The sequence below is a fragment of the Chrysemys picta genome, chromosome 13 (assembly GCF_011386835.1).
Source record: "Chrysemys picta bellii isolate R12L10 chromosome 13, ASM1138683v2, whole genome shotgun sequence".
Taxonomy (NCBI): Eukaryota; Metazoa; Chordata; order Testudines; family Emydidae; genus Chrysemys; species Chrysemys picta.
The window spans coordinates 50,126,906-50,153,752 of record NC_088803.1 but is presented as its reverse complement, the minus strand read 5'-3'; the positions used below and the strand labels follow the sequence as shown (position 1 = coordinate 50,153,752).

Genomic DNA, 26,847 nt, shown 5'->3' with positions numbered 1-26,847 from the left:
AAAGATGAGACTTTCTCTCTGTCCCTGTCTCATGTTGTTCCTCACGTCCCCCATTTCTGAGCTTCCCTGTGAATTTCTCAGGCTTGGTCTACACTACCCCCCTAATTCGAACTAAGGTACGCAACTTCAGCTACGTGAATAACGTAGCTGAAGTCGAAGTACCTTAGTTCGAACTTACCTTGGTCCACACTCGGCAGGCAGGCTCCCCCATCGACTCCGCGGTACTCCTCTCGCCGAGCTGGAGTACCGCAGTCGACGGCGAGCACTTCCGGGTTCGACTTATCGCGTCCAGACTAGACGCGATAAGTCGAACCCAGAAGTTCGATTTCCAGCCGTCGAACTAGCAGGTAAGTGTAGCCAAGGCCTCAGTGAGTGCCAAACGCCTCACTGGAAGCCGTTGCGGATGTTCAATGAGCACTAGTACATGATGTGATGTTCATTCTGCGCTCTGCGTTGCTGTCCCTCTATATACAGGGTAGCCAAACACTCAGGGCATTATGGCCACCCAGGCATTATAAATTGATGCTGTGGGCCCACCGTTGTCTGGGGGCTGCTGCTCTGTTCTTATCTACACATTGCACCACCTCAGGCCACTGTTTCTTTGCCTGCCCATCCATTGTAGTTCTTATCATCTATTCCCTCTGCTCACAAAGCTCTCTGTTATTTATGCTTTGTGCTGGACCCATCCCCTGCTCCTATTACTCTTTACCCTTGGCAACAAAAGGAGCCAGTGTAAGGAGATGACTTATCGTTGGCTGCTGCCCTGTGGAGTAGCTGCTATGCAGAGGGCCACACACGCCGAAATCTCTACAGCGCTATTGAGTTATGCACTAGGGCTGCATTAGGAAAGCTGGAGGCTGTGTCACGAGAAATCCCTTGGCTACATCAAGATCCATGGCAAGAGGACGGTAAAGCCTCAAGACAACAGTATTTAGGCCCCAGCTCAGCAAAGAACTTAAGCAGGGTGAGATTAAGGCCATAGGCCCCATAGGCCCATAGCTGGGGGGCTCTGGCTCCTGCAGGCAAGTGATCGTGACAGAATCTCAGCTTTCATTTAAAAACAATAGGGTACGTCTCTAGCCCTTGTGGTTGCAAAGAAAAGTCTGAAGCATGAAAGGAGCGTAATGGATGCAGTGGTGTCTGCACAGCAGAGTGTAGCCGATGGTGAGCCACGCCCCACCCAGTTTGCACCCAGGCCCACCCAGATCGGAGCAGCGGTGTAGCGCTTCCGGAGCGGCCTGGAGCATCGCTCCAGCACCTGAAATCCAGGACGGAGCGATGCTCCGTTACTTCGGAAAGCTACGCTCTGGCAGCTCTGCCTTGTCATTTTCTAAACCACCCCCTGCTCGTGCCCCTCTGGGCAGGCCGAGCCCGGTGTCTAGCGGTGTCAGGGCCGGGGAGGGGGTGGGGCCCTGCGGCACGAGGCCCCCCCCTGCACATGGGCCTGCAGGTCACCTGATGCTGTGGCAGGCTCCTTTGAGTCTGCGAGAGCCCACAGGCTGGACTGGGGAGCTGTAGTGGGGAGGGTTTGGTCTCCAGCCTCCCAACCCACCCTTCAGGCTTCCCCTCCATTCCAGGCCTGGATAGAAATTGCACACCACACACACCAGGGAGCTCATCTTATGCGCACAAAGAGACCTTCCCCACAGAGCTGGGAGCCTGGTCGCTCCCTCCATCCCAATAAACAGCTGCCTTCACAGCCAGCAGAACCCTCCCAGCACACATTCCCTCTCCTTGTGCAGGTGTCAGGGCAGCTCCTCGGCCTCCAGGGGCCTAGGCTGCATCCCATCCCTGTGTTTGTCCCACAGCAGTGTGTACCGGGGGCCGGCACCTGCTTTAGCCAGTTTAGTTTCTCCTGCTTCTTCCCCACCTCACACCCAAGGGGCTGGGTGAGCTTAGCCCATCCACCATAAATGAGGCCCAGCCAGATTTCTACTCCTAGCTATGCCAACTGTTGCCTGAAACAATATCTCTGAGAGGTGTGAACAGCCCCGTGCGTTGCAAGGATTTGTTAACTCCAAGCACCAAAGCTATTGGGGGTGCGGGGCGGGGGGAGGCAACAGCACCCTTTGGAACATCCTAAGCAATTCCTCGCCCTCCTTTGGTGTTTAGACTGGTGTAAATGGTGATGGAGCTGTGACCGTTTACTGCAGTTGAAGATCTGCCTGCTCCAGTTGAGATGAAGTTCAGATCCAGTGGTATGCCATCTCTGTATGCAAGACATGCATTGCATGCCCCAGAATTAAAAAAACATGGTCCAGCTGGCAGCCCGTGGGCTGATTTTGTCTGGCCCCTGATCATGCCCTGAAGAACAAAATGGTGTCCTCTGCACAACATGACCTCTCACGCACCTTATGTGAGAGGTCATGCTGCATGGAGGACACCATTTTGGACCTCTTAAGGCATGTAAGTGTAGAATTGCATGCCTTACGAAAAAGGTCTCGGCACGCCACAATTTAAATGAGAATCTTGGCTTTGGAGTACTCACCTCAGAACCTTATTTGGCTTTCCCCGTCACTAATTTTGTCATAAGTGTGTTTGCACCTTTAAAATCCTGTTTGTTCCCATTTTCATCTTACAACTTTTTGTAATTCTCTGTGGTTAGGTGTCCGGTTCCTGGCTGTGTTGGGCTTGGACACATCAGTGGCAAATATGCCTCTCATCGCAGTGCATCAGGATGTCCTCTTGCAGCCCGCCGGCAGAAAGAAGGATCACTTAATGGCTCATCGTTTTCCTGGAAGTCACTGAAGAATGAGGGGCCTACCTGTCCGACCCCTGGCTGTGATGGCTCGGGTCATGCCAACGGAAGCTTTCTCACTCACAGAAGGTAATAACTGGGTACACAGCAATCCTATGCACAACTACACTCAGCAAGGAAGTAAATGTTGTCAGGTGGCCTCGGTATTTTTGATTTCTTCCATCCTTTCTGGAGATGGTGGGCTAAAAATATTCAGACCTTCAGCCACAAAATAGGCTGGAAAAGTTCACACTTTTGGTCTTAAGTTTTGCCCAGTTTCTCATGAACTTGAAAGGGGTTTTCTCCAGCAAAACAAATAGCCGTTGTGCTGTGAAAAATTATGAAATCTGACTTCGGGCAAATTGTGAAAAATGATAATTTAATTGAATTAAATTAGCATATCATGGCATATTTTTGACACTTTTGAATGTCTTTGTTAGTCAGAACTGTCCCATAAGCTGTCATGTCCACTCCTTTAGGGGATTTGCATTTTCTAATCTTTGCACAACAAAAATCGCTCTTGTTTTATAGATGAGGATGATTGTGGTGTTATTCATAATGCAATTTCCTCTTTAACCTTTAGTGTAGGATGTTTTTAGAAGAATCTCCTCATGGCACAAACTCAGTGTGAACCATTGTTGGGCACATAAACATCCATAGATGCTAAGAGTTTATGAAACCCATTTTTACTTGCCTTTAGTTTATCAGGGTGTCCAAGAGCTACTTTTGCTGGAAAGAAAGGAAAACTCTCAGGGGATGAAATTCTCAACACTAAATTCAAGACCAGCGATGGTAAGGATATTGCACTTGGTTGCTTTATCTTGCATATGTGTTGATAAGCTGACTATTTGTGTATTGTATCCATACTGTATTATTATTAGAATCAGATGACTCATGCAAAAAATGGCTATTTTGCCAAATGTCATTGTTATCAATTAATTATTGAAATAATTGTGTTCCGTTCTATTCTATATAGGTTCTTACACTGCGCTCATGAGTCTAATATCTGAGCACCTGCCACTAGTACTTAAGCAACATGACTCCACAGTTGTCACTTGTTTGTTCTGTCATCTTCTCCCCGAGGGGAAAAGTACATGCAGAGCAGTGTCTTTTTTTGGTAGGGTTTGTTTATTAGTTTTTGTTTGACCAGCCATTGACCAGCAGAGAAATGCAAAAAAATTATTTGGGACTCACTTCTGCCACCTTTTCTCACTTTGAGTAGTACTTACTCACACAGTTAGTGCTGGTTTGCTCAGTGGAACTGCCTGCATGAAGAAGGGTGGCAGAGTCAGGCTTTTGATGCATAATTTATTTAACAAATAACAGCAAAATTGGCGAATACATTTGACTATCTCTAATAATTATCAGCCTTTGATCATCAACATATGAACTTGTTGTCTTAGTATAGTGATAGCCCTACTGTTCGTTCAGCTTCTCCCTCCCACAAATTGATCAGTTACATCATTTCTTGGCATGCTCACCCAATTTAGGGCTAGATTGTGCTCACCACCGTGAATAGGGTCGCTCTGTCTACCCTTATCCTGCTATTTTTTCCTCCACCTTTGCTCGTATATTGTTGAAACTGGAGATTGCCCCAATTTTGTCTTTATGTTGTCATAAAGATCAGTGTCAGATATGCAGCGGTCACAGTCATATAATATTTATTTAAAAAGCAGATATTCAAGTCTAATGTGCAGTACAAATTTCTGAATGCTAAATAGAGCTGACGAGAGTATTCACGATGAGAAAGGTTCTTCTTAATTTGTGATACTGTGGAAATTGCAGATCCTGCCATTTTGATTGTAATTAGCTTCCTTTGCACAGTCCACAATTTTGCGTACATTTTGAGGTTTGCAACATATACTTTTTTCTCCATTAGTACCCTAGAATCCCATTTATCTGAGCTGATAGCAACTGGGGCTTGAGCTGTCAGTCCTGGTCAGGGGGGCTCCTGCTGTCAGCCCTGCACACTATTCACCATAATGTAGTGGCAGCAAAATGGCTTTTTACCCCCACACACACAAAATAAAAAATTAGCAGGCATAACATAATACTTGAGTGTTTATATTGTTCCACCAAATTTTTCTTAAACGAATAGATCGTCTCAGGCTTTTCCAAATTAGCCCAATAAATAAAGTTCCATTATTACTTTCCTGCTATTTTCCATATCATGTCCACAGCTCAGCTGCAACTACTTTACAAACATCCCACAATTCAACTAGGACCTTAACTCTGAGTGATATTTGTTATTAATTTAGCTCCACTTTTTTAGCAAATCATAGGCAACCCCATCCTGATTTCTGAGAGTTCATTCGTTAGACATCGTGTACGGCACAGAGCGTCAGCAAATAATTTTCAGCCTGCTGACTGCTGGCAAAACAGTTTGCTGTGAAAATTCATTACTCGTGTTGTGAAATTGGTTGTCTAAGACACTTGGTGTTGTTGCTGCTGCCGGAGTGGATGACTGAAAGTTAAGAAACGAAATATGACAAACGATGAGCTGCCATTGTGAATTTTCAGATGAAAAATCGCCATTGCCAAAATTCATAAAACTTTCGAGAATTCAGCGACGTTTTCATGAATTCCGGCTAATCTTTCAAATGCTCTCACGTACTCAGGGCTTTTACTCACACAAATATTTGCAAATCAGGATTTTTGTGGTTGGTTTGTTGGTTTACTATTTGATCAAGCCCTACTACTATACTAGAACACTTCCTTCTTTCTGATCCACGGAAATTCTACACAGTTCTAGAAATATTGCTCTAATTTATACTCCACCCAGTTTATTACTAAAACACATTAGCACTTGAAACGAGAGCCTCACAAATTCAGACTGCACATGGTTCAAACTAGCAGCGTGCCGAGCAGAACATACATCAGTTCTGAAGAGCTTGTGAGTAGGAGAGGCTCTAGATGGAAGAGTCCATTATCCAGTTCTGGTTTTACACATTATTATATTATTTATTATTATTATTACTGTAGCGCTTAGGAACCATTGATCTATGAACATAATTAACCGTGATGCTATGGAACATATAAAACCATGTGAAATGTGAGCTTGCTTTAGATGTGGTGTTAGGAAGAATGTAAGCATTGCCAGCGCTCTGCTGCGTATATAAAAGAAAGAAAGTCCCAGAGCAGGAGCCTCGCATTCATCAGAAAACCCTGCCTTCCCATTGCTTTTTTCCTCATCTGTGAGTCAGAGCAGCAGGTGACTCATTGCAGTTTTCCCACCTGCAGTTCTAGAGAATGATGAAGAAATTAAGCAGTTAAACAAGGAGATTACTGAGCTGAATGAGTCCAACTCGGAGATGGAGGCTGCCATGATGAAGCTGCAGTCACAGGTATGTGAGTGTGGACTCTTACCAAGCTCTGTAATCATAGCGCTTGAGCCAAAACTCATTGGAGTCAATGGAAAGTGGAGGGGGGAATCCTCAGCTGACCTTCCGGGGCAGACTTAAAAAGCAATGCAAAGTGACCTCATCCGAGGGCGGGCCCTGCCTCATTATCTTCCACTGATGTCCTAGGTATGTAAATGATTTGCAGTAATTTATCTTAGCAAAGTAAGTAAAGAAGGGAAGGAAGTGTCGTTAACATCAAACCCCTGATTCATTTTTTCTAATCACAATAGCAACTTACAAAAATTCAGAGTGCCTATATATTTGAGCCCTTTGGGAAGTGGTTTTTTTCCCCCTGAGGAAAACTGGCAAAAATGGGAGAAAAATTGTCCAAATAAAAATTTTGATTTTTTTCATCCAAAAAAAAAAAATCAGCCAAAAACTGGGGCAGGGGGAATTTTCGGCTTTCCGATGAAAAATCATACCTGTTCCAGAAACACAGACTCCTTCCATGAAACCATTCATTTAACTGAAAACCCAGCTTCCCATCGGAAAAAAGTTTCAACAGAAAATCTTTGACCAAGCCCAGGGTGTACTATATGGAGCGACAGGTTGAAGGAGCGGGCGAGGGCAAATAACTTTCCTGCACTCTTTGCTGTGCAGATATCAACCATGGAGAAGAACCTAAAGAACATTGAGGAAGAAAACAAAATCATAGAGGAGCAGAATGAAGCCCTGTTCTTGGAGCTCTCAGGTCTGAGCCAGGCTCTTATCCAAAGTCTTGCCAATATCCGCCTTCCACATATGGTAAGGAACTTTTAAAGTGTTTCATCAAAATCACTGTGATCAAATGAGCAACACTAAAACCATTTTCATGATAGGGTTTATATACAATTAAAGATTAGGAGAAATAGCTAGAGATCGTCATCTCTTTATTCCCACATCTGCCTTTCGTAACATGAATACCTATACTGTATCTCTGAAGCATATATTGTTATCTTCCTTTTGTTGTCACTTTCTGCTGATCTCCCTTTGTATCTATTGTTCTGTCTCATTACATCTAGTAGCTAAATCAGAAAATAGGAACTTTATCAAGGGCGCATAGCGCCTTTCAGACTAAGACAGCACAAGCAGAGATCAGGAGGGATTCGAGTTCAACGTCAGAAAGATCTTACAGCTCCTATTATAATGCGGTAGTTTCAATTCAGTTTTGAATAGCTAGCAGCCAAAGAATAGCATCCTTAAAGGGAATGTATTTTGTTTAATTTAACAAGGTCTAACAGGACACAGCATGTTGCCATAATGTTACTGCAAAATGAAAAGACTACATTAAAATAGAAAAACCAAAAAGAGCTATTTAATTACCTTCTCGCTAGTCCCAGGAAGTTAATTATTATTGTCTAAAATAGGTGTGCAGTATGTATGTGAGCTGGGGGGCAGATGTGGAAGGCATCTGATTGCAGATACTAGTGAGATGATCATAGAAATGAGCTTTTGATTTATGGAATGAGCTTTCCCATCACCTTTTTCAGTATTTTTTTTCACCAAGGTTTGGATTTAATTTTGGGCTGGTTGGATACTATCTGTTCTTCAGCAGAGAATTTCCTTGACAAATACTTTCAGGCTGTATTCACACCGCTCTCCAAAACTATTCATGGAAATGGCTATTTGATAGGTGACGGTCAAATAAACCAACCAGCGAATATGTTTTTAATGTGTTCAACAAGCTCCAAATCAAATGGTGTCCACAAAATGTACACACTCATATTACTCATATTTCTTCATCTTTCTGCTCTTCCTCCTCCCTCTCTCTCCTGCTCCTCTTTTTCTCTCCCTCTGTTTAATCTGATGTGTCTATCTGGGGTGTCCATATGGTAGCCAATCAGTGTGGTGTCTGGACTGGTGTGGCAACATGCAGTGCTTAATTTGTAATGAATGAGGTGCCAGGGCTTTTTTACTTTAGTAACTGATGCGGCAAGCCCAGAGGTTCCAGGGGGCTCTGAACTGCCAGGCCCAGAGGTGCCGGGGGGCTCTGAACTGCCAGGCCCAGAGGTGCCGGGGGGCTATGAGCTGACAAGCCCAGAGGTGCCGGGAGGCTCTGAACTGCCAGGCCCAGAGGTGCCGAGGCTCAGCCCTCGCAATTGGCGCAAATTAAGCACTGGGAACATAATCGAGTTGATAAAGCATGATGCAAAGACTCAGGAGACTTGGGTTCTAATTCTGACTCTGCTGTGTGCCCTTAGGCACGTCTCCACCGTTAGTCTGCCTTCTCTATTTAGACCTCAATCCTGTAAAGACTTATGCATGTTCCTAAATGCATACACTGTTACTAGTCCCATTGCAGTCAGTGCATAAAGTTAACCATGTGCTTAAGTCTGGCACAATGGGGCCCTGATTTTGTCTGGGACCCTGTAGCTGCTGCTGTAATACAAATAATGATTAATAACAAATATTGATAATCTCAGCACCACCCCAGGAGAATTAAACACAGTGATTAGGCTCTTTTTTCCTTCCTCCCCCTCTTCATTGTCTTTTTAACAATTTATATTTTTGTTTTGTTTTATTGGATTCAGGAGCCAATCAGTGAACAGAACTTTGACGCTTATGTTAATACCCTTACCGACATGTATACCAATCAGGAGTGTTACCAGAACCCTGAGAACAGGGACCTGCTAGAAAGCATTAAACAGGCTGTCAAGGGAATTCAAGTCTAGTGCCGTGGGATAACACAAATACACAAACTGTAAGAAGATGGAACCTTCACTTCGAGTATTCAGGTTTACAAGTTATAAAACTTGTCTAATGAATGAAAAAAGGACCAAAATTTAACCAAGAGGCCATTTACAAGAAGCAGAACTGAACTGAACTCCATGTTGTCGTTTACTTAACTTGGACCTTCTTGCAAAGCGTGGGATTTTCTACCCGTACCAAGAGGTAGATGAGAATGGACGATGAGACACTACAATAGGTTGCAGGGCTTGGTTGCTGGTGGAGATAAGGCATCTTCATGAGCTGCCACATTTTACTGATGAGAAAGAAGGCATTGTAGCCGAATTAATCCAAGGGTTAGTACATTAGAAGAACAGGGTTTTGTCTGATTTAAGAACAGCGTATGACTGGCTTCAACCCTCATGTTGTCTATGGTCATATGTCCAGATCACCTACTCACACATGAATTATGTTATATGTTACTGTAAATGGGAAGCTGGAGCTGCAGGCTACCTGTAAATCTGAACCTCTGCTGGGCCTCCCACCCCTAAGGTATTCAGATATCCACTGGGTGTGGGAACTCTTAAGTATTATAAAGTAGCTTATTTTTATTTTCTGAAGAGCAGTTCTGGATCTCCAGTGGAAAGCGCAATGGAAAAAAGGTTCTCAGGGAAGCTTTTGGAGTTTGCAACTACAGTATTCCTTTGTCTGTCTTAAATATGAGAATAGCTATTATGAATAGACCAATACCAGATATTTCATACGGAAGAATTCTAAATGTGTCATGGTCCAGTGTATATGATTTTTTGGAAGTCTATTGGTGGACTGTTCTGGTTCTTTTCAATATTATGGTCATCATTACAGCAGTGTAGTACTGCCAGTGCAGATATCATACATCAATGCCAGAGAAATGTTTAAAATGATTATCAACAAAAATGAAAGATACTAATGGATGGCCAGCAAAGTGCTTATCTACCATGGACTGTGGTTGATTCCTTATAGATGTACATATAGCAATGGGTTTTTGTTTTGTTTTGCTTTGGTTGGTTGGTTTTGGTTTCTGTATTTTGTGCAAGGTTACAGAGCAAGCGTCATTCCACAAAAAGAGCATTTGGGTATTGATCTTCCAAAGAACCCTTTTGTAAGCTGTTGGTACATGCAGCCCACCGTGCACTTAAAAGAAGTACAACTATGTGAATGTCTTTGCAAAACCAATCTCTAGCACCTCATTCATCCAACCATCCAGCATTGCAGAGCACAGTGATTAAGGTATTTTTCAATCTGTAAGAAAGGAGTCGACAGAGAGGGAGAGAAGTATTGGTCTGCCCCAGCAAATTGCAAATCCAGAAGGCTTGTTTAATGAACTCATCTCACACAAGCATTAACTATCATTCAGAATTCTTTATCAGTCTGGTGATAACACTTTGGAGAAGAGGGAGATAGAAGCCTCTAGCACTCCAGTACTTGTCACATAAGCCCCCCACTTTCAATATCATTTCCAGTGAGGTGAGGGGTGGAGAGGAATTTGCTCACCAATAATAAAGGGAAGAATATTGTGTCATTATGAGCCCAATCCTGCAGATATTTAGGAGATAATGCAAAGCTCAAGGGAGATAATGGAAAGAGTCCCATTGATTCCAGTGGACATTGGATCAGGTTCTTAAGCACGTGAGTAGGTAGGTAGCCCCACTGAAGTCAATTGGGCAGCTGATGTGAATAAATTTAATCACATACTTAAGAGTTTGCAGGATCAGATCCCATGAATTCACTTATTTTAGAACCCATTCCAAGTGCAAAAATAAAATGAAAAAAAAAAGTAATTTGATGTGTTAAAAACACAATTCTTAACATGTAAATAGAGTCCAACTTGCTTGTGACTACAATTCAGTTAGTATTTAAAAGTAGAGAAATTGCACTTCCTGGAAGAGAGAGAGACGGGGGGAAAGTAGCTAGTTTAATTATCCTGTAAATTATTTAATTTTGGCAAGATGTATGTAATTTATATTCACAACACCTTATGTTAACTTTTTCCTATTTATTTAACCTTTCTTATTTATTAATTTTATACTTATTTTAAACTGGACACCATACCATGGAAAAGAAAAGCAAAAAATAAAAAAGTAAAACTTTTTTTGACCATAAAAAAAAATTTCCAAAAAAAAAAAAGAAAGAAAGAAAAAAGGAAAAAACCCACGTATCTACAACTCCTACTTGTAATTTTGATGCAACCGAGTTATTTTTTATATATTTTGTTATTTATTCTTTTAACAATGGGAATTTTTTAAAGATATTTTATAACTGAGGCATTTTGATAATTTTTTGGTTTGTTTTTTGAAGGGGTGGGGACAATGGGAGGGGAAGAGAGACTTTTAGGGATTTTGTTTTCATTCATATTGTTTCAGGCACTGATTAACGGTAAATGAAAATTCTGTATTTATTATTTATTTAATATTTAAGTCAAAATGAACTGTGCTCTTGTTGTATATTTATTTTGTCACGTTTGTGTGTTGGTTATGTGATGACTGAGTAATTGTTTATGTGAAGGAATACTGTTAATATTTAAATAATAAAGAGTCACATTGAAAGTTCTAGCAGGCTACATGTTATTCTGTGAAAAATGAATACTGTGATCCACTTTCCTCAGGAAATGTATGCTCCAGACAGCATTTCATTATGTATTTGCAGGGTTCTTTCATAATAAAAACCCAGTTCTGTTTGTGACTTTAGTTCCCATGGTCTTTCTTAAAGATATTGTTAAAGTCCCCAGGATTTTCTAAGAGCTTTGTTCCAATGCATGGGTAACCCACTGTTCAGCTGTGCTGTTAATTTCTTTCTGAGCCCAAGCCCCAAAAGATGGGAGTCTGTTATGACCCAAGCTAGAGGGATTAGACCCAGTTTTTCAAAGATGTTTAGGCACCTGACGATGCAGATAGTTGCCTGATGGGATTTTCAAAGTAGGTCAGGGCCCAGATTTTTGAAGGTATTTAGGCATTGTTGGGCTCAGCATTGCAATTCCTAACTCATTTAGGAGCCTGTTTTCATTGTAGGTTCCTAATTACCTAAATTCCTTTTGAAAATGAGACATAGGCTCCTAAATCAGTTAGGCATTGCAACGCTGTGTGCAGCAATGCCTAAATGCCTTCAAAAATCTGGGCCTAGGCGCCTAGTCCCGACTGAAATCAATCGTTGCTTTGTGCAATGGTTATTAAAGGTTCTGCTCATTGTAAAGGAGACACTTGAGCTCTGTGGTCTAGGTTAATGGTTGCAGTGCAGTGGGCTGAAGTAAAGCCCTCAGCTGTGTGTCTCAGCACGGTGTTAACTGGGAGGCAGGTGTGCATAAGAGAGGGGCACTCAAGGAGTCTTAAAACGGTTGAACAGAGGGGAGAGCAGTGTGCAACCCAAGCAAAGATGCATTCTTTTTTCCATTGTTCCAGAGGCCTTTTACAACAGAAATGGCACAGCAATTTTGACTTTAGATTTGTCATATTTTCTTTGGTTTCCCAGAAGTTCATTATGAATACATACCCTTTAGCATTCACATTTGAGCTGTTTTACGATTGGACAAGAAGGTCATAAGGTATGTTTCTGTTCCCCATCTGGATGACTGTAACTTTAGACCGAGGCTATTGGAGGGAATATTCGGAGCTGCAAATTTGAAATTCACTTTCCTCAAATGTTCTCCAGTGTTTGATCACAACTTGTCAGCCACCATCATTTCCACAAGGGCAATCCATCAATGGACTCTCAGTGGTATCACTGGGCATTGGATAATGTCCTCAAGAATGTTCACACCAAGAGAACACATTCCAGGTGTCCAGCTCAGCAGGATGCAGCCAACTGACACTGGGCCAAATTTTTGTCAGTTTACACATGTGAGTAACTTTGAAGTCAACGAGCTACTCGCATGAGTAATGTTACTTATGTGCATGGGAGTTTGCACGATTGGTCCCTAGCCTATACTTGTATTTTAATTTTATAGGTAGAAGGAAAATGCACAAATTACTCTGTAGACCCTCGTTTTACTAAGGCAGAAGTCACCCCAGAATGTTGCACAAATGTTCCCATGTGTCCCGGGGGAGCTGGGCCATTAAGACGTTCAGGTTCCAACTCTGACCTGTTATCTCCCCTGAGCATGCCACAAAACTTGTCTACACGTGTGGCCGCATGTAGGGTGCGTGTAGCTGCACACCGTGGTGAAAGGCGGGTTGCATCTACACTGTGATGTGTAGCTACACATGGCAGTGAAAGGCTCTGGTAGGGCGGCAGCGGGGACACTACACTGCTAAAAATAGCAATGCAGGCCTGGAAGGCACTGCTTGAGTAGATAGAGAGCCATGGAGGGTATATAGGATTCTGACATGTCTCTACTGTACTCACCTAAGCAGTGCCTCACCGTCTATACCTGTGAATTCTGTACGCTGCCACAAGTGTCAACCTACCCTAAGAGCACATGACTGAGAGCCAAGCCTGCTGGGAGATATAAAAGGCAGCCTTTTCTGAATGGAGGGCGATCTGGCGGAAGAGTATTTCCTTATTAGGGAAACCTGTCTGGAGAGACTGGATCTTGTGTGGGGTGCTCCACCAAAGGGGCTAGGGAAGGCCTGCGAAGAGGTAGGTCACACCAGGACCCTGGAGGAGGGTTGAAGGCAGAGAAGTAAACTCTAGGATACAGGAAACTGTGTGGGATGGAGGCCCCAATTACTACTGGTCCTTGGTTAGGCAAGCCAAGCCAGCTGTTCTGGAGAGTGGGAGGAAGCCACTTTTAACTCCTGTGTCAACAGAGACTTGATCACAATGGACCTTGGTGGGAAAACTACAGCTATTACTATGACTTTTGTTTGAAGTTACTATTGCTTGAACTGAGGGAGGGCCAAAGAAGAGGCTACTACATCTGGTGAGAACTGAAAAGCCTTCAGCAATGCTGGAGCCTGGAGAAGGGCTAAGAGGTTTGTTTGGACCCTGAGAAGACTTTTGTTAGATTTGGCTGGAAGACTAAACCCCAAATCACTCTGCCGGCCTGAGAAGATCATTATCAAAGAAGGTGACATGTCCTCACACTGAGCAGAGGTAAGCTGTTCCTACAATGTTCAAAAGCTGTTTCTTTTGTGTGGTTATTCAGAATGAGCCCCAGAGGCTCCTATCTATAAAACAAAACAGTCCCTGTGAACAAAGGTAAATGTCTCATTGGGTTTCTCAACAAATCTTGCAAGAAGTCTGTGGTTTCTTTTTGAGGTTCATTTTAAGACATTGGAAGATGTTTATCTTTGTTTTTAAAAGCTTCTTATTTGCAGCTAGTTGGCGGTCAGAGTCCTAGACAAAATTCATAGAATAACTGAGTTTTGCCCTAGTAAAACATATCTAACACTTTAACATGGTTATTGCCATAATGAAAGAGAAGCTATTGTAGTTCTTGGTATAGGAGACTTCCACAGAAGAATTTTACACATATATCTCTTTTAAAAGTAACTGAAAAAAATATGTGTGTGCCCATTTCGGGGGGTTGGAGCCTTATAATCTATAAAGAAGATTGAAAATGCTTTATTAAATATGAGTTTTACCTTTGGAATATTGTTTTATTCTCCCGTTACTGAAGGGCTCCTAAAAGGACTAGAGAACTGGAGTGGGAGCCGTCTCATCTCTCATTTGAAGAGATGGGGATATCATAGAATATCAGGGTGGAAGGGACCTCAGGAGGTCATCTAGTCCAAGCCCCTGCTCAAAGCAGGACCAACACCAAGTAAATCATCCCAGCCAGGGCTTTGTCAAGCCTGACCTTAAAAACCTCTAAGGAAGGAGATTCCACCACCTCCCTTGGTAACCCATTCCAGTGCTTCACCACCCTCCTAGTGAAATAGTGCTTCCTAATATCCAACCTAAACCTCCCCCACTGCAACTTGAGACCATTACTACTTGTTCTGTCATCTGGTACCACTGAGAACAGTCTAGAGCCATCCTCTTTGGAACCCCCTTTCAGGTAGTTGAAAGCAGCTATCAAATCCCCCCTCATTCTTCTCTTCTGCAAACTAAACAATCCCAGTTCCCTCAGCCTCTCCTCATAAGTCATGTGCTGCAGCCCCCTAATCATTTTGGTTGCCCTCTGCAGGACTCTTTCCAGTTTTTCCACATCCTTCTTGTAGTGCGGGGCCCAAAACTGGCAATGCCCCTACTTATACAGCCCAAAATGCCGTTAGCCTTCTTGGCAACAAGGGCACACTGTTGACTCATATCCAGCTTCTCGTCCACTGTAACCCCTAAGTCCTTTTCTGCAGAACTGCTGCCTAGCCATTCGGTCCCTAGTCTGTAGCAGTGCATGGGATTCTTCCGTCCGAACCTTTAACAGAGAGATTATTCCCACGAGTGTCTGCTGGAAGTTTGAATGAAATAGGTGTTAACTAAAACAAAAACCAGAATGATAACAGTTCGACTAATAATGTCTTTTCCTGTCAGCTGCTCAGTTTTCTGTCTTTTACCATAATCCCCAGATGACCAGAGTGCTTTAGCCAAAACAGGGTAGACAATATATAATATTTCTAATGCAGAAACAAGCAGGAAGACATTCAGGCCCTCTTTTTACATGATGATGAAATAGAAACGGGGGGACACACACTCTTTTCTGTCTGCAGATCACACTTCAAAGAGGAAAAGGAAAAATCATATACTAAAAAAAAAAAAAAAAAAAACACTTTCAAGGGGCCTCAAACCAGCCTCTCTATTTTTGGAGTGGGTTTTCTGCCCATATTTTTAGACAAAGAAAATTTAAAATAAAAGGTTTGATTAAATGGAAGTAGGATCAATAGGGAGGAGAGTTAGATCAGGACCGAGTGCTTTTTAAAATCCCACTCTTAGGCTCCATTCTTTTGTGCTTGCAAATTTGGCAGGAAAAATTGCGGCTGACATTTTACAGGCGGCTACTAAAAATGTGGCCCTAAAAGATGAAGTAAACGGACACATCCCTGAAGGGAAACGGTTGTTCAGTGAACATTGTATGCTGAGACCATACATTTTTTGTTGCTTTGGCAATGGCACATAGGCCTGAATCATAGAATATCAGGGTTGGAAGGGACCTCAGGAGGTATCTAGTCCAACCCCCTGCTCAAAGCAGGACCAATCCCCAGACAGATTTTTGTCCCAGATCCCTAAGTGGCCACCTCAAGGATTGAACTCACAACCCTGGGTTTAGCAGGCTACTGCCCAAAGCACTGAGCCATCCCTCCCCTAACATGATACATAACTGTTTCTTCAGTCTTCAGAGAGACCAGGTGGATGAGGTAATATCTTTCATTGGACCAACTTCAGTTGGTGAGAGAGACATGTTTTCAAGCTACACTGAGCTCTTCTTCAGGTTACTGTGTAGCTCTGAATAGCTCAAAAGCTTGTCTCTCTCACCAACAGAAGTTGTTCTAATAAAATATATTATCTCCACCACCTTGTCTCTCTAATATCCTGGGGCCGACATGGCTAAAATAACACTGCCTACTTCACTCTTCTCCAGGGCACTTTGAATTCTATGGACAAAAAAGGACCAGTTGAGTTGCTAATTATTCATTTTCCATGCAACACAGCAGTCGTGAACCATAAGGCAGATCCCATATTACACTTTACTGTTGATGGGAGTCAGCTTAAAGTCTTGGCAATTTGGCTTGGTTCAGCCAGCCATCCAGTCTTGACTAACGAAGAATTGACATAGTTGGGCTCCCTAAAAGAGCACATCAGTCATCCTTGACTAGATGGTGGCTGTGACGCAGGGAATCAAGGGTGGGAGATGGACTTATGCGGGTCAAAATGGTGGGAACTTTCGAAGTGAGGAGGGGAAAAGATATAGTGAAACTTTGATGGGTTCCACAGGTAGGGTTCTCTAATGCATTGTCTAAAGCATGTAATTCCAGTGTGAGAGATTGTGCAGCTTTATCTGAGAGTAATGGGTGTGGATTAGAGGAGCAAAAATAGCAAAACCAACGTCCTTGACTCCTGCAGAAAGGTCACCAACAAGGATTTTTCCACAGGCCCGTTGGCATTAAAGGACACGGCATCAGTATCAGATGCTCATATCTCAATCAGCTTCATGCTACATTAAACTATCTTCATGGTGCAGGATTAACTGCTTAGAACTGACTCGAGAACAGGAAGATCCTTCCTGGGAGGACCAGCCGGGCTGTCACAGGCACTTCAAACTGGTCCTTTAGCTCTTGTTACCGCCCTTGTTTGTTTTCAGGCATGGCTGAGTTGCTACTATAATCTTCCCAAAGGCTTGTGTCCCTGATTTGTATGTTGTCAGGCTGAGGTGTATGCTGTGTAACTGACTCGGTTTCCTCTCTATTCCCCTGCCCCTCAGTGGACATGTTACAGAGATGTCAGCAGCATTCGAAAGTGAAAGGCATGGGCTGATAAGGACAATTGAACTCAGGGGCCTGTAGTCTCCTACAATCAGTGAATGACAGCGAAATCGGGAGAGTTACTGGGAGCCATTAAACAATACAGCAGCAACTGTCAGAGATACTAGAGACAGTTTGATTCAGAGCCTTCCCGCTAACCCCAAGCTTGTGTGCAGGGGTAACAAATCTTCCCTTCAGCTTCAACCAGCATTTAGGTCTTAACACGCTAGACATCTTGGGATGCATAGTGTTATGTCTTGTGCTTGGCTTGTCAGCCGCACAGCATTTGCCCATCATTTACAATCGGTCAGGAAGCAAAACAGTTCTTCAGGTATTTGTTAGGGACTCTAATGGATGTACAGTAGGGATGTGAGTTTGCATCCCAAGTTCCTAGTTCCAGCAGGAAATGGGTATGCTGCAAAGCCAGGATGCACAGCCCCGGTCAGGCCTCATATTCCCTCTACAGAGGGAGTTACATGGAAGTGTGTTGACAGGATGCAAAGCAAGCAGACTGCAGGAAAGCCTGCTACAGAAAGGGACTTGGGAGCCAGCTTTTGGGATCCATAAAATCCATGATTTAGGAGGGGCCTCCGGTTTATACCACAATCCTAAATTGAATGTCTGTTGTTGGCTGAACGTAGTGATCTAAGTGGGAAGGGGCAACAAGGGGGGAAAGGGCCTCCCGTCCCCCCAACCATCCTGAACTCAGCCTTGAATTTGAAGTAAGTGATCTCTCTCCAGCCATCCAGCTGCACCCTCTGACAAGCAGAGGCTAGGGACACCATTCCTTACCCATCCTGGCTAATAGCCATTAATGGACTTAACCTCCATGAATTTATCTAGATCTTTTTAAAACCCTGTTATAGTCCTAGCCTTCACAATCTCCTCAGGCAAGGAGTTCTACAGGTTGACTGTGCACTGTGTGAAGAAGAACTTCCTTTTATTTGTTTTAAACCTGCTGCCCATTAATTTCATTTGGTGGCCCCTACAACAACATTCCTATTTGGTTTTGAGTTTTAATATCTTGTTTTCTCCAGAGCCCAGTCCCTGACTAGATCGCTGCTCCAGTGCCGTCTGCTCCTGGCCACGCTCCCAAGAGCAAACTCTCATCCCATTGTTACTGTAGCCACTCTCCCCTTCTTAGCCCATCCCATCAGAGCCTTTGTCATTACTCTGTGTGATCTTTCAAATTTAGGGCCCTATCCTGCATCCCTTAGTTATATGGTCCCTTAGACATCAGCAGAACTACACACAGGAGTGAGGGATGCAGGATTAAGAGCCCAGGATTTAAGTTCCTCAAGGCAGGGGTTCGTGTGATGCTGGCCACCTTAGCTGACGCTGGGGGCTGAATTGGGAACCTCCAGAGCTAATAGTAGGAACTAAAAAGCCAGGCTCCCATGCTGTAACGTTCACCCCCTCTGTGGATCAGGCACAGAGGGGGAAGCACCAGTGTTCACCTGCTTTGTGCACAGAGCTGTTGTGCCTAGCAATGCAATTGCAGCCATTTTGTGGGGGGGTTAGGCACGCAAGTCTGAAAACGGAGGCCATAACGTCGGGGATCCTTTGTGTGGAAACCGCTCCGTCAACATAAAACAAACGCATCACTATTCCTCAAACACTGCACCATTCCTGGTTTGGATTTTTAAATGGCCTTATCCCTCTGATGAACCCTCCCATGCCTATGAAGCACCTTCTTGAATGATAGTGTCTCCTGAGAGAAGGCCTCTCTAGAGCACTGCAGTGGGAGGTTTGGATGATACAAGGACTAGGCTTATAGGGTCTTATGCACTTCAGTAAAGGGGCAGCACATTTTTAAAGAAGGGTGTGTAATGGTCCAGCTAAACTGACTTTTTTTTTAAAGGGCGTATAATTGTTTTAGGCTTGTTTTACATAGATGTTGTATTGCCAAGCAGTTTATTGTGCCAATATTTGATTATGGTGATAGAGCTAATAGACATGCTAACGTGTCCTTTCTTAACGAATTGGCTTGTGCTGCATAATAGAACGGGTAGATTTGTGTTAAATTGCAGCTTTGGGAGCCATCATTGTGAGATGTTATCTTCTCTGAACTGGCTTCCTTTATCACAGGGAAGGGAATTGAATGGGTTTGCGATGGGTTATAGGTATGCTTAGGAGATGCTCAGAGTCTGAAAGCTGAAAGGCAGTGATGAGTGGCTCTCTTGCTTCAAGGATGCGAGGGAAAAGAGGCTTGTCAGTGTACGTGTGCTCCTAAACACGTCAATAAACCATTAACCTACTACATCATTAGTTGGCATGGCAAATGGAGACAGTTAATTGTTCAAAGCTGATCGCTAAATACTCCCTCCACCCTTCTGCCAAAATGGTATGCTCCACTTGTCAACATTTACTCAGCCTCCCCTAGCAGGAGCATTTTTCACAGGTTTAGATGGTGTCTTTCATGTGCTAACAAAGAAAGTTTTCTTTAGCTTCCATTTTTCAGTTCCTTGGCCGAGATTATCGGAACATCCATGAGGAAGCTGCCAGAAGCAAATGCTGCAGACTTTAAATAACATTCCCAGGTGTGCTCTGTCCAGTTCCCATCAGACTCGATTCCACCTCACTGAGTTCACCACCCCAATTGACACCAATTTGCCCTTTTGTCATCAGTCTTAAGAAGGAAGCCTTAGGAGCCATAGAGACTGGACTCCCCTTTAGCTCCCAGCGGTGGTTCCCCTCAGGTCTGGGTCAATAGAAACCCATGGAGCAATGTGTTGGAGTTTTTGCATCCGCTGTCCATGTTCTGTGGTGAAAGAAGAGAACTTCATTCTCCGGGACTAGGCCCCTCCACATTAAACTCACACACAGAAATTAAAAGAATGTATACATTCATAGAAATGTAGGGCTAGAAGGGACCTTGAGAAGTCACCATAGTCCAGCCCCTGCACTGAGGCAGGACCAAGTAAACCTAGACCTTCCCTGACAGGTGTTTGTCTAACCTGTTTTTAAAAACCTCCAGTAATGGGGCTCCCACAACTTCTCTTAGTCTATTCCAGAGTTTCGCTACCCTTGTAATTAGGAAAATTTTCCTAATATCTAACCTAAATCTCCCTTGTTGCAGATTAAGCCCATTGCTTCTTGTCCTACTTTCAGTGGGCATAGAGAACAATTGATCCCCATCCTCTTTATAACAGCCTTTAACTTATTAGAAGACTGTTATCAGCCCCCTCTCCCCCAGTCTTGTTTTCTCAAGACTAAACATGCCCAGATTTTTTAACCTTCCCTCATAGATCAGTAAAAGCAGCAAAGAGTCCTGTGGCACCTTATAGACTAACAGACGTATTGGAGCATGAGCTTTCGTGGGTGAATACCCACTTCGTCGGATGCATGTAGTGGAAATTTCCAGAGGCAGGTATAAATATGCAAGCAAGAGTGAGTCAGGCTAGAGATAACGAGGTTAGTTCCATCAGGGAGGATGAGGCCCTCTTCTAGCAGTTGAGGTGTGAACACCGAGGGAGGAGAAACTGCTTTTGTAGTTGGCTAGCCATTCACAGTCTTTGTTTAATCCTGAGCTGATGGTGTCAAATTTGCAGATGAACTGAAGCTCAGCAGTTTCTCTTTGAAGTCTGGTCCTGACGTTTTTTTGCTGCAGAATGGCTACCTTTAAATCTGCTATTGTGTGTCCAGGGAGGTTGAAGTGTTCTCCTACAGGTTTTTGTATATTACCATTCCTAATATCTGATTTGTGTCCATTTATCCTTTTACGTAGGGACTGTCCAGTTTGGCCGATGTATATAGCAGAGGGGCATTGCTGGCATATGATGGCGTATATTACATTGGTGGATATGCAGGTGAATGAACCGGTGATGGTGTGGCTAATCTGGTTAGGTCCTGTGATGGTGTCGCTGGTGTAGATATGTGGGCAGAGTTGACATCGAGGTTTGTTGCATGGATTGGTTCCTGAGTTAGAGTTACTATGTGTGGTGTCAAGTATCAGAGGGGTAGCCGTGTTAGTCTGAATCTGTAAAAAGCAACAGAGGGTCCTGTGGCACCTTTAAGACTAACAGAAGTATTGGAGCATAAGCTTTCCTGGGTGAATGCCCACTTCATCAGACGCAAGACTGATGGTGTAGTGTGGTGTGGTGTGTAGTTACTGGTGAGAATATGCTTCAGGTTGGTGGGTTGTTTGTGGGCGACGACTGGACTGCCACCCAAGGCCTATGAAAGTGAGGGATCGTTGTCCAGGATGGGTTGTAGAACATCACCGGTTCATTACAGATCCAGACTAACACGGCTACCCCTTTGATACTTGACCTCATAGATCAGGTTTTCTAACCCTTTTATAATTTTTGTTGCTCTCCTCTGGACTTTCTCTAATTTGTCCACATATGTCCTAAAGTGCGGCACCCAGAACTGGACACTGCTCCTAGTGAACCTCACCAGTGCTGAATAGAGCGGGACACTTCTCTCCTGTGTTTTATTGTGACAGAGAGTAGGGAGTTAACAGAACCTGCACTCTGATCACTCTGACACCCATTAGTACCTCCAGAGAAAACTGAATGGGGTAATTAAAGGTAGTTAGCTAATCAGGTCAGGAGGCTGGGTGAGCTGACAAGCCAATTAGCCCCTCAGTTCAAGACTGATAAAGAGGCACAGGAAGGAAGTGAGGGGAAGGGGCAGGGAGATGAGGACAGGGCTAACTGAGCCCAGTCTCACAGAGGTCTCAGGGAAGGGAGATCAGCTTGTTCTAGATTTCATCCAGCAGCAGCATGCCTTCTCCCCATTCTGGTCAGCATCTCCTCTTCAGGAGAGCCTGAATGGCCCATCTATGGAGCCAGTCATATGGCGCCCCCTGAGAACACTGAAACAGGGATTGTGCTCTCCTGATTATCAGTAAAACTATGCCCACCTTCAATTTTCCTTCTGATATGGGGTTGGTGTGATGGGATGACCGAGGTCTGGAACCGTGAGAGTGCTGTACCCCCTAACTCTCCAGCCTCTGGTGTTTCTCGCAATGCTATTCCAGTGACAAACAGCAGATCCCTCCAGGCACTGGGATCACTCAACTATTAGCAGCGGGAGCCCCACACCTAGCAAAATTGCATGAAGGCTCCCTGAGCAACTCATGAATCAGAGATAGGCACCAGCCTGTCACCCCAGCCTTGCACCCCAGAAAGATACCATCTTACACCGCTCAAGACTCCCTTTGACAGTGCAAGTTCATTAATTAGTTCACTCCTTCTTCAAAGGAAAGTGGACATGCACCAGCCTTCGTAATCTGAGTTGAGATTCCCCGAGCACTTCAACCAAAAATACACTGGGCTATTAACACCTGTCTGGCCAGTGATAGCTGCTCTTCCGTCCCTACTGAAAGGTCAGCTGTGGGCATTTCCCAACCTCACAGCATATTTCAGCAACACATCTAGCAATACTTCATAACTTCACATACAATGATAGTACACACAATTCAACAGGATATTAACATTCAAAAGCTTGAGACTTTTAAAATGATATCTCACAAGGCATGCATTGTGCAAAACATATCATAATCATATGACAGTGGTGAATCTGGGGTTCCAGGGTGCTACTTTGAGGTACAGAGTGTCACAATTGGATATTACAGTGTTTGCTGCGGCTACATCTGCAAATTCTAAGGGCTGACTCCAACCAACAGCTCCTTTGTTAGGGAAGAAGATAGGTGGTGCCACCAGGGCCGGCTCTAGGCATCAGCCGACCAAGCACGTGCTTGGGGCGGCACCTCAGAAGGGGCAGCCAATGTTGGGGTGGCGGGGGGGCGCTCAAGGGTTTTTTTTGTTTGTTTCGGCTGGGCAGCGCGGGGGTGTTTCGGCAGCGCGGCGCTGGGGGGGGGGCGGGGGTTTCAGCGGCCCGGTGTGGCACTGGGTGGGGGAGGGGTTGGCAGTGCGGTGCTGGGGGGGGGGGTGTTGCGGCAGGGCGGCGCTCTTCTTTTTTGCCTGGAGCGGCAAAAAAGTTAGAGCCGGCCCTGGGTGCCACTCTACCAGCTGATCTGGTAGCATGGCCCAGTGTTCATTCTCCTCTTGATTTCACTGTTGCTAACTGGAAAATTACACGCCACTTGGGGTTCCCATTTTTGTTTTGCCTCAGCATGTGCTGTGTGACTAGGGAATCCCCGGATTCATTCTGATTTCATGCTCTCTGCAGGTTCTGAGCTACAAGATATGCTCTGAGGAAGGATTAAAGAAAGAAACTTGCAAGAACCATGAAAACTGTCCCTGCAGAGAAGCTGCCAAATTATCTGCTTCCCACCACCGTCATTTTGTCACCTTTAGCACAATGCCTTTAAGTAGGAGAGTGAAGCTCTTATCATTTTCTGCACTCCCCGTGCTGTTTCTCCTACAGTCACTCAGACACAGAGAAACATGTAAGTGTCCCTGAAGTTTGTCCAACCTGCAAAGCAGAATCAATAGCAGAAGATTCCAAATAACTCAACAACTCCCAAATGACCAGAGGAAGCAGAAGATACAGTGGAACAGCCGCCTGGATGTGGAAAACATTCTGCATGCTTTCTTGGACCTCCTCAGAGGTTTGATTCTTGTGCTTGTAATGTGCAAATATATAAACAGGACAGGCTAGAGATTTGCTTAAATTACGTACATGTGTTTGCACCTTTATCAGATGAAACCTTTGTGTTGCCCCATGATGCGAAATGTGCACAGTCTCATACATCGTAGCATAGCGGCAAGTTGTAGTGGTCAGCAGGGAGGAATGCTAATCAGAGGACTCCCTCCATAATCAGCCTCCAGAAGATGCATGGTTTTAAGTCCTGATTGGGACCTTGGAAGCTTCCCAATGACCAATCGCAGCAGGGACTGAAATAATATCCATGTTCCTATTCTGCAAATGTAACACCCCACTGAGAAATCACTGAAAAGGGAGATTCTGACACATCACAAAACTTTGCAGAACCGCAGCTAGCCAAAGAGAAGAATGCTTGAGCTGCTATTGATCTCCTGGTTCTGTGTTTATTGGGGAATGGATATTCAGAGAACTCGGATAGCATTAACAAAGAGTTTTGCATTCATCTCTACAGCTGTTTGAAATGGTATTACACACAAAGGACTGTGCCCTCATTACATTTCTCAGAATGTCACCATTTGGACAGCAGAAATTTTGTTTTGTTTTGATAAGCAGCATGTTAATATATTCAGTATCTAAGAAGAGGATAATGGGGTGACAGATGGGAGCTGGACTCTAGCTTTCCTGGGAAAGACTCTTCCCAGCAGGAAAGCGGTAAGTTTCCCACCCAATCTTCTGCAACCTTCTGACTGCTAACAACTGTAAGTGCCCAAGTAATGGTAGTTATTAAATGAATGACTTCATCCCCAACCAATAATAAATATTTTACAAACAGTTTTATCTCTTCACCCCATAGACTTCTCCAGGCTAAATAGACTCTGTTTGTTAATCTAGCTACTGATTTTATGCTATTTAATTACTAAATGTGATCACTGTGGACTGTCCATCTGATTAAATTCTAGCTGTGGGGATTCCACTAGCAAATGACAAAATACGGGGGGGGGGGGTGGGGGGGGCCTGATTCTCCACTCCCAGGAACTTTCATGGGTTTTGGATCAGGCACATCAGGAATGACTCCACTGAGACCTGTGGAATTACGCTGGTATAAAACCAGTATGAATGAGTGGAGAAGGCGGCCAAGATATCTCTGACAGTTCAACAAAATGATATCACCAGAGCTTAATTTGAGCCAGTGCTGAGCCTTGGCACCTCTAGGCTTGGCAGTTGATAGGCCCAGCACTTGTGGGCTTGCTGCGTCAGTTATGAAAGTAAAAAAAAAATGGTGGGAACCCCGGCACCTAATAGCTTGAGCCCTGGCACCTCTTTCATTACAAATTAAGCATGGGATATCACTGTTACATAAACAGAAGGACGCTCTAATGGCTTCCTATGTTTTATAATAACCCACTTCCTGCTGATGGCTCTGAAAATCTGCCTCTGCACATGACACTATGGCTTGTACAATGCGATCATTTGTGAGTAGCATACCACAAAGACAGGAGCAAGGGCCTTTGGAATGATAAGAAATCCTGGACTGCGGAGCAGCGTTCTGTTTGTCCTTAGAGCCTCAGTCCCGCAAGTCCTTCTGCATAGCACAACAGGTGGTGCCAGGCTGTAGTGCTCCTGCACAACTGTGAGAGAAGGATGCAAGCAAAGTGACCTACTAGAGGACAGAACCTTGGATCCAGCCAAGCCATGCTTGGCACTGGACCTGGGAGAATAGGTGTCTTAGTGCCATTTTTACTCTGGGGCTGTTTTATGTTACACTGGTTGGAAAAGCCCTTAGTGGCTGATATGCTGGCCCAGGATCATGAGAGTACAGTGCACTAGAATTATAGAATCATAGAAATGTCGGGCTGGAAGGACCTCAAGAAGTCATCAAGTCCAACCCCCTGCACTGGCAGAACCAAGTAAGCCTAGACCTTCCCTGACAGGTGTTTGTCCAACCTGCTTTGAAAAACCTCCAGTGATGGGGATTCCAAAACCTCCCTTAGAAGCCTATTCCAGAACTTACTTGCCATTACAGTTAGAGAGTGTTTCCTAGAATCGCCTTTGCTGCAAATTAAACCCATTATTTCTTGTCCTACCTTCAATGGACATGGAAAACAACAGATCACCATCCTCTTTATAACAGCCCTTAATATATCTGAAGACTGTGATCAGGTCTCTCCTCAGTCTTCTTTTCTCAAGACTAAACATGCCCAGTTTTTTCTTCCTTTCCTCACAGGTCAGGTTTTCTAAAACTTTTATTCTTTTTAGTTGATCTCCTCTGGACTCTCTCCACTTCATTCCTAAAATGTGGCCTCCAGAATTGGACACAGTACTCCAGCTGAGGCCTCACCAGTGCCAAACAGAGCAGGACAATTGTGTCTTACTTACGATACTCCTTTTAATACACCCCAGAATGATATTACCCTTTTTTTGCAACTGCATCATATTGTTGACTTATATTCAATTTGTGATCCACTATAACCCCCAGATCCCTTTCAACAGTTCTACCACCATTTTGTAGTTACACATTTGATTTTTCCTTCCTAGGTGAAGTACTTTGCACTTTTCTTTATTGAATTTTATCTTGCCAATTCAAGTCTAGATCATTTTGAATTCTAATCTTGTCCTCCAAAGTTCTTGCAACCTCTTCCATCTTGGTGTCATCGGCAGATTTTATAAGCATATTCTTCACTCCATTATCCAAGTCAGTAATGAAAATATTGACTAGTATGGGACCAGGACTGACCCTTGCAGGACCCCACTAGATATGCCCTCCCAGTTTGACTGAAAACCATTGATAACTACTCTTTGCATATGGTCTTTCAACCACTTGTACACCTACCTTAAATGAATTTAATCTGGACCATGTTTTCCTAGTTTGCTTATGATAATTTCACGTGGGACCATGTCAAAAGCTTTACTAAAATCAAGATCAGTCACGTCTACTGCTTTTCCCCATCCACTAGGCCAACAACTCTGTCAATTAGGTTGGTTTGGCATAATTTAGTCTTGACAAATCTATGCTGGCTATTCCATATAACCCTATTATCCTCCAGGTGCATACAAATTGATTGCTTAATAATTTGTTCCAGTATCTTTTCAGGTATTGAAATTAGGCGGACTGGTATATAATTCCCTAGGTCTACTATATTTCCCTTTTTAAAGATAGGCGCTATGTTCACCTTTC

At 44.0% G+C, this 26,847-nt stretch overlaps 1 protein-coding gene across 14 annotated transcripts in view; it reads left to right on the top strand.

Moving 5' to 3' along the window:
- MYT1 (myelin transcription factor 1) overlaps nt 1-11,510 on the top strand; it is a 115,776-nt gene extending 104,266 nt beyond the window's left edge. For all 14 annotated transcript variants that reach the window (XM_065566193.1, XM_042858472.2, XM_005309584.5 and 11 more), the window contains 5 exons: nt 2,606-2,827; nt 3,438-3,529; nt 5,978-6,081; nt 6,739-6,882; nt 8,649-11,510. In XM_065566193.1, coding sequence (XP_065422265.1) covers nt 2,606-2,827; nt 3,438-3,529; nt 5,978-6,081; nt 6,739-6,882; nt 8,649-8,789 — 703 coding nt within the window. In that variant the 3' untranslated portion in view covers nt 8,790-11,510. The remainder of the gene's footprint in view (nt 1-2,605; nt 2,828-3,437; nt 3,530-5,977; nt 6,082-6,738; nt 6,883-8,648) is intronic.
- Nucleotides 11,511-26,847: the final 15,337 nt, after the last annotated feature.